This window comes from Poecilia reticulata, linkage group LG7 (genome assembly GCF_000633615.1).
Source record: "Poecilia reticulata strain Guanapo linkage group LG7, Guppy_female_1.0+MT, whole genome shotgun sequence".
Taxonomy (NCBI): domain Eukaryota; kingdom Metazoa; phylum Chordata; class Actinopteri; order Cyprinodontiformes; family Poeciliidae; genus Poecilia; species Poecilia reticulata.
In genome coordinates, this window is record NC_024337.1 from 4,391,619 (window position 1) to 4,399,694 (window position 8,076).

The 8,076-nt window shown below is 44.0% G+C and overlaps 1 protein-coding gene across 4 annotated transcripts in view; it reads right to left on the minus strand.

Moving 5' to 3' along the window:
* Positions 1–8,076, minus strand: part of flna (filamin A, alpha (actin binding protein 280)) — a 53,759-nt gene that overhangs the window by 36,050 nt on the left and 9,633 nt on the right. For all 4 annotated transcript variants that reach the window (XM_008412903.2, XM_008412902.2, XM_008412900.2 and 1 more), the window contains exon 2: positions 7,053–7,524. In XM_008412903.2, the coding sequence (XP_008411125.1) occupies positions 7,053–7,422 (370 nt within the window). In that variant the 5' untranslated portion in view covers positions 7,423–7,524. The remainder of the gene's footprint in view (positions 1–7,052; positions 7,525–8,076) is intronic.

An 8,076-nucleotide genomic window follows, 5' to 3' on the forward strand; every position in this document is an offset into this window, starting at 1 on the left:
AAAGTTCCCCCTGGTTTTTTGCCTTAAAAGGGCAAAGCAAACTGGATCTTGGCAGGCCTCCCATTCCTTGGGCTCTGGTTTCAGACTGGGAGGGAGGAGGAGGGCGGGAAGGACATGGAGGAGGGGAAGAGAGGTGGAAGGCCCAAGGAAAGAAAAAAAAAAGGGAAGTGCTTGAGCATAGGACATTTTTAACTCCAGCCTGACAATTTGCCCAACTGAAAATGGGATATTTTCTATCCATCAGAGTAAAAAGTTGGGCAGGAATGAGAAAATGAAAGGAAAACAGGAGGAGATGAAAGGTTGGGACAGAAGGAAGGACAGGACAGGAGGCCAGAGGAGGACTCAGGCAAAAATGATTAATGAGCTTTGATGCATAGCATGCAGCTTTCAACAACAGTTTTCTTCCTGAAAACATCTGAGAACTATCTTCAAGCCTGACAGAGGGACCTTGGTTTCCACGCAACTGAAAAAAAAGGGAAAAAAAGGAAAAGATCTCCTTGTAACAGAGCAAGAACAGAAACTTCAAAAGGCCTGCACAGCTTCCTAAAACTCTCCACATATTCCATTCTGTCGCTGCTGTTCACATGCATTCTCCATACATCCTTGTTCAGACTGAACATTAGACATTGGGTATTGGAGGCAGCTTTCCAACTATGATGCAACACAATAGCTGGAATACCACTGTACTCGATGGGAATGCAGACACTGCTCATCGGCAGCATTCTCTTGACCAGTCCTCTTTAGCTTATGAAGCTTATGCTTGCATTGTCAACACACTTGCAAAAGGAGATGCATTTTTAACCAACATTTATCTCATTTTTGATTGAGCATTAACATTTCTTTATGAAGGCGATTCCAATTTTAGCAGGACGTCTGTCCCTTTCAGGCAGTTCTTTATTGAAATTGTTCACTTCAACTACAGAAAATTTTTTTAATGAAGAACTTAGGATGTTATAGTTTTAAGCTATTTTCACAGAACTACTTTTTGGATCAGGCCTGTACAGGTTAAAATGTTTAGAGATTATCCTCTTTTCTCCCTGCTGCACTTTGTCCAAGTTGTATTCCAGGTTTACTGTTGGAAAACACTTGAGATATTGTTTTAAACGTGTGAATGTCCATGGCGCCGCTTTTAAAGCACTACTTTGTTCCTTCTCATTTGCTCTACATCAGTCAGACCTCAGCAAAACCTGTGATGCTTCCATTTACAGGAATGAAAAATTAAATGATTATTGGTCAGTACTACTGTACTGCAGAGATTTGGCAAATAACTTTGCACTCGATGCTTGATAACTTTGAAAACATAGTGGGAACACATACCAAACAAGTGGCAATTTAATTTTAGAGCTTGACAAAAATTGGCTGTGGACATGAATAGGACACACTGACGAGTGTTACAGTTATGGAGTAAAGGAGGCTAAAAATTGGTTATTTTCTGTATCAGCAAAGTCAAAATGCAGTCTGAAGTAGCAGAGATGTGCAAAGATGTTTAGACAGACATTTTGCAGCATGTCTGTCGTTCATTCAGGCTGGAGGAAAATGGGGGAGAAGTAGACTTTTAGGGGATAACAGAAAGGCTGACAGAAGTACAGCAGATGTGATCCATTTTATCCTTTGCAGCCTTCAACCCCCATCAGCCATTAAGCATGGATTAGGAGATGTGGGGAGAGTTTTGGCAACAGAAGATTTGCTGTACTTTCTGAATGACATTACTGTGCCAACCACCTGCTTACTTCCTAAAATCTTTATGATGCATTAAAACAAGTGTTAAATGCGTTTCAGGCACAGAAAGTCTGAATGCATAGTACTTTGATAATTAGCTAAAGAATCCAGGTAGTTCTTGGTGATATGCAAATTGCCAGGATGTAACATCAAGAGTAGTAGCGTTTCAGTACTTGGTGAGGCTGTAGCACCCCCCGAGAAAGGCAGACAACAGGCAACCCCCCCCTCCCCAAAGAGTAGCTATAGGCCAGACATGGAGGCAGTGAAGCACAAGGGCAGCAGACCCCAGAGCAGAGAAGGTACCCAACCACATCTCTCACCACATGGCACTCAACCCAGAAATGATAGAAACTGCACAAGCCCATGCAGCAGAGGTTAGGGGCTTTGAGCATTGAGGGAAACTAGCCCCCAAAACCCCAAACCAATGGGATTGACATACTACTACATCTAGGAATTAGAAAATCCAAGGAATGGGTGGGGCACCATGCCATCCCAGGGGACCATGCCATCCCAGGGGATGGCATGGGGGAGCAGGACCCACACCAGCCCCCAGTCAGTCCTGAACACCCCCATGTTCATGTTTCTATAGCTAGCTCTGCTTTTGTTTGCGCAAACATGTGCTTTGGTTCAAACCACCAAAGCCAGTTTGTGCTCCTGCGAGCTCACAGACCATTGAATTCTAGCAATGCTCTTTCGTTAGTAATACGCAAAACATTTATTGCATTATGAAGCAACATCCTTCCAGGAGGAGACAACTGCTTGTTGCCACACACGCATGTGCCCCAACCTGCACATCTCTCCTCCCGAGGAAAGACAGGAGAGCCGCCAGGAACAAAGTTACACCATCAGTCCGTTTTCTGTGCATGCAGCATTCATGGAAGAGTTTACTGGCTGCAATCCTGATGTTTCTGCGAACAGCAGGCAGGCGAGCACAGGTTGAGAAGCGTTCCCGAAGGGCTTTAAAATCAGGACTCTGCTGCTGAGGAAAAGATGCTGCTGATTAGAACGAGATCCTCACATAAACAGCCCTTTGTTTAAATGGGAACAGTCCAGGATGATGTGAAGATAGATGAGTTGAATTCTGTGCAGTACATTAATCATCTCCAACACGCATGCAAAACTAACGTCACACAGTTGGACATTTAAAGAACTACAGAATGCAATGAGCAAAAAAAAAACTAGATTACCAACACATTATGTCTTATGCAGCAGCCAATGTCACTCCCAAAGCTGCAAGGCACTTAAATCTAAACATCCTTAATGTTTTTTTCTGATGTATTGTGGCTTTGAAAACTGTAGAAAGACAAGTTCATCCATCTTCTAAAGAAACTTTGGTTGCAGTGATCACTGGGATATGAGCCAAGGATTGTGGAAACGGGAAAGGATTTTATAAAGGCTTGTCAACATTATTGGAAAAATCCACTTTGGAATCAGCGGACCCACCTTCAATAGCAACCTTCAAACAAGCACCAGTGCAACACTGCAGTGACCAATGCTTTAAGCTGTAGATTAATACAAACAACTTGGAACCAGTTTTTGGAGGCATCACACCGAGCCATTAAGCTTCTCATCTTATACTCAAGCCATTGGAGTACAGCATCGTGAAACTGGGGTAAATATTAGAGCAGCACAATTTATTGAATGACAATCTGCTCAATATCCAAGTAAATTCTTGAAATATTTAGTGAGATGCATTTTAAATGTCATTCAGGCTCTGTGTATTGACAACGGCCTGTTTGCTGGACTAACTGCTCTTCATGTAGCCACCTGACTTGGTTCCTAAAGAATGGCTGATATATTAAGAGTAGTGGGTTACTGTGTGATTGGAATAAAATAATTGTCAACAAAATGTAGGTTAATCATCACAGATATCCATTTCTTAGTTTTTAACAAACAGCATTACGGATAACGTATTTTAAGCATTTAAGATTAGAATGATCGAATCCTTTCAACAGTGGCTCCAGTTTAACTGGTTACAATATATTTTATACCAAAGATTAACTGATGAGTTCATCTCAAGTATCGAACCTTAGCAAATGTACATTAAGAGTTTTTTAATGGGTGTGCATTAGGGGTGCACCGATAAATCGGCTGGGTGATGAAAATCCTTCATTTTGAGAGATTGACAGTCAGCCAACACTTGCATGAGAAAAACTGACATCGGGAAAGGTCTGAAAAATAAATAAAAATTTAAATCAGCCACTGTCCACATTAACTCTGCCATGAGAGAACACAGACACCTGCACACGGTCAACAGTCAGTCCACTGTTATCAACTCAGTGACTTTCTTGCTATATTTAGCAACATTTCAGACAAAAACACATCGTTATCAGCCAGAATCAGAGATGGCAGGTCAGGCTTTTTAAAGCTTTGTCATCAGGCAGAAAACTGCAATCTGTGCACCTGTTGTGTACATGGATGATTAGCGGGTTCGAATGTAATAACACCCCAAAGAGCAATGGCCACCGTCATGTAAAAGTCACCTATACCGTTTTAAACAGTTTGAAATGAGTACAAAGGTGGTTTGGTGCCAGGGCTCGACATTTCTGAGAGGGAATCCTTTATCCTCAGCACTATTATAAAGCTGCTGGCTCACATTTCCAGAGCTTAAGTCAATTATTCTGACTTTTTATTGTAATCTCATACATTTAACAAAACTTTTCCCATCAATATTTCTCTTGAGTTGATGATTGGTTTTGATGAAGATTTTTAAAGTTGTGTTTCTTCCCATTAGTCCTGGGTTTCTGAGGGCTGTTGCCTGACAGCCGGTGGACATCAAGCGTGTTCAGATGGGGCAACATGTTCCAAGTGTGCCTGGACACGCATGTCAGGTTAGGATGCGAGCATTCTGATCAATTCACAACACGCGACCTTCAGACGCTTTCAGACTAATAACAGTTTTCTTTCCAGTTCCTAGAGTTGCTTCTGTTGCCGTCAGGGTGGAGCAAATTACTGGTTGCTCTTAAGTAACCCTTAATGGCAGTGTTACGCTGGCCATTGTTGCATATCCATCTGCGTTGGTTTTTAGCAACAGTTCAACTGATGCTCAAATGAGAAGTGAAAGGGTGTGGCCATCTGAGATTCTGCATTTAGGGGCAGGAACTCAGAAACTGAGATAAACTTAACATTAAAGGGCATCCAGAAGGAGGCTCGGAGCAAAGCAACAGACCCAGACTGTACGCATCATGTAGCTGAGATGGCAGTTTAGTAATTTTGTGGTGAGTGTTGCTGCCTGGGTGTGGCCATTTCTTCTGCTATGAAAGGAGGAAGTGAAAGAAGAAAGCGGGCTGCCCTCATCTTCAGATAAAGGGAGTTTTAGACGACAGCTGGACATGAGGGTGAGTCAGCAGCAGGAACACGCAGTTCTGCAGGGGAGGATCACTGGAGCCTGGTACAGCTTGGCTCAACAAATACTCCAAGCTGGCATCAAGAATCAAAGTGATGCACGTAAAAAACAAACAAAAAAACACATATTCTTCCAACCCCACCGATGTCTCATTACTAGCCTCACACCACAGATTAAGCAAGACCCACAGCAGCTCTGCCACCGGCTCTGATCGCATGTCAGATTTGTGATTCAAAATAACCCCTCTTCACCTGAGGCTGGAACATGCATGTGGAAACCCTGAAATGAGCCAGACATTCCCTGAGGATGACCAGGACTCAAGTCATTCCTGATTCATACAGACCTCTTCCTCCGAGCGCCTGCAGGCTGCCTCTCCGGGCTCCAGGTGGTTCTCTGCTCAGACGGCAGTAAAACTGCTCATTTGTGCCGTGAAAATGCTGCTATTGGACAGATAAAGTTCATTATGGGTTGTCTGAGGGGTCTGGAACACAGCTGAGGTGAGATATGATTCAGCCTGTTGCAATAAACAATTATCAGCATGATAAATGAACCTCTTAACTGTCCATCACCTCGATGGCTGTCCGTCATTGTCATTTTTTTTTTAAAAGCCTGACCTGCCCATGGAGATTTATTTTGTTGCTAAATGTGGCAAGAAACTCACCACGATGACAACAGTGGGGTGACCATGAACTGCAAACATACAGACACGAACTGGTGGGCGGGGCCAACAGTCAAACTGCTCTTATGGCAGAGAAATAAAGGACAGTGGCTGATTTTCAGACCTTTGCGATCAGAGGATAAAATCAGCTTTACATGCAAGTATTAACCAATCGTCGATTTCCCAAACCTATGGTATTCAGGGCTGATTTATCTGTTCACTCCTATAATTGGCCTATGAGGACACTGGTGTTGTCATGACAGCGAAGAGTTCTGAGCTCAATAATCTCCATTCTGATAGTTAATATTTTGTGAAAGGTAATTTGTTTTTCCCCCCAAGATGACATAATCCATTTAATTCATGGTTTAGGTTCTGTAGTTTTTATTTATAGTTTTTGGTTGCATTTTATTTTGGATTTTTAAAACATCTGCCAGTTCCAGAGAGCTGTGTCATTTGCTAAATTATGGGTTATTGACATTTGAAAGGGCAAACTTGCATTAGGATACCGTTATCAATGAAAGTGGTCTCAAAACAACAATGTTATCGCGATAATCACTGGGACAATTCATCATCCAGCAAATTTTGTTATGACAGGCCTAGATGTGATGTATATCAGAGCAGGAAGCTTAATTCAGAGAGTAATCCAAAACATTTCTAATTACAGCTTCACCGAAGTGCATGGAGAAAGTAAGAGGAGAGGAGAAGACTCCAGGAACACTTGAAGCGCCAAGAAACTACTTTCTAAAAGTCACTTCTTAGCACCTCAAGTGTTGCTGGAGTTTTCAGTTCACCGAGTAAAAAACAACAGCTACAGTAAACCAGGAGACGAGGCAAGCAGCTGCATGTAGACAAAGCTCATCAAGTCAAGCTTAGTGTCATAAATGCGGGTAGACCCAACCCACAGCAAGACATGAGTGCAGACAATAGCCCTGTGTTGTATCTCCGTTTGTCTCTCCTTCCAGGCCAGAGCAACATCCAGCTGCACAGCTGACCCAGTTCAGCCCAGCTCAGCTCAGCTCAGCTCAGGCAGCAGGAGGAGAGAAAAACTCGGGGCCCCACTCTGAACATTCAGGCCGACCCCCTCCTCCTCCTCCTCCTCTTCCCTAAACAGCCTCCAATCTGAACAAAGCACAGCAACTCCTGGACACTGAAGGAACGTTCTGTCGCGTTAAAGCTCCGGATGTTTAACCCTTTAAAAGCACAGAACGTGTTGCCGTTTCCAGCTGTGCCAATGCTCTGCATCGTGCATTGCTCTCCAAACAGCCAGCGAAGTCCACACCTTCTTCATTCAGCCGGACCAGCTGGCTCTTCATTCATGATCACACCCACCTATAGACACCAGCTTGATGTTCTCCCTGTCCAGGAACTCCAGCGCCACCGACACGTTCTCCAGCTGCATCTGGCGGAAGGTGGGCCTCTGGTTGTACTTGCGGAACATTTTCTTCTGGGACAGAACCTCCAGGAGCCCGATGAGCCGCAGCCCGTCGCTCAGGTCCGTCTGCAGGTTGCCGATCCGCTTGTTGACGCATTTCAGGTGCTCGTTGCACCAGCGGGTGAACGTGTTCTGCTGGATCTTCTTCCACGGGGCATCCTCGGCCAGGTCCTTCTCTGTGGCGGGCATTTCTGCGTCCTTGTCCGAGGAGAGAGCGTTGGGAGCGGGCGCGGCGCTCTGGTGGAGGCGGGGGTGGGAGCCGCTCATTTTTATGGTCTCCGCTGCGCCTTGGTTCGCTGGCTGGATCTGGGTGGAGTCTGTTCGGCTGCTCCCTCCTTCTCACTTTCTCTGGTTTACTTTGCGGCTGATCTGTGCGAGAGAGAGGCAAAAAAGAAAAAGAAAGAAAAAACAGGGAGAGAAAGAAATCAGCATTAGAGGCTGGTTTATAGCATGAAGATAGGCAACTCTCAGAATAGTTTGGGTGAGTCTGTTCTACTCCAGTCCTCGAAAACTACCGGCCTGTAACGTTTACATGCAGCCCTGCTTCAGCACAGCTGAATCCAATGTTGAATTGACTCTTCAGCAGCCAGACAGAGGTCTGGTGAAACAGCCACTCGTTTGATTCAGGCTACAGGGATGCATGTAAATGTTGCAGGACAGTAACTTTCCAGTATGGGAGTTGGACTAGAGAGTCCGTAGACTCATTATGTTCACATCTTTGCTTCTTAAATAAGTTGCACAATACCTTACAAAAACGGTAATGAATCCAGATCATTGGAAAATGCTTAATTATACAGAACACAAATAGTGTAGATCTGTCTAAAACCAACACCAGAGGATACATCTTTTGTGTTATTAGTACTGAAGGGAAAAATCTCATTATAGTTTAAAAATTTGAATATCCTAAAACTATGGGTTTAC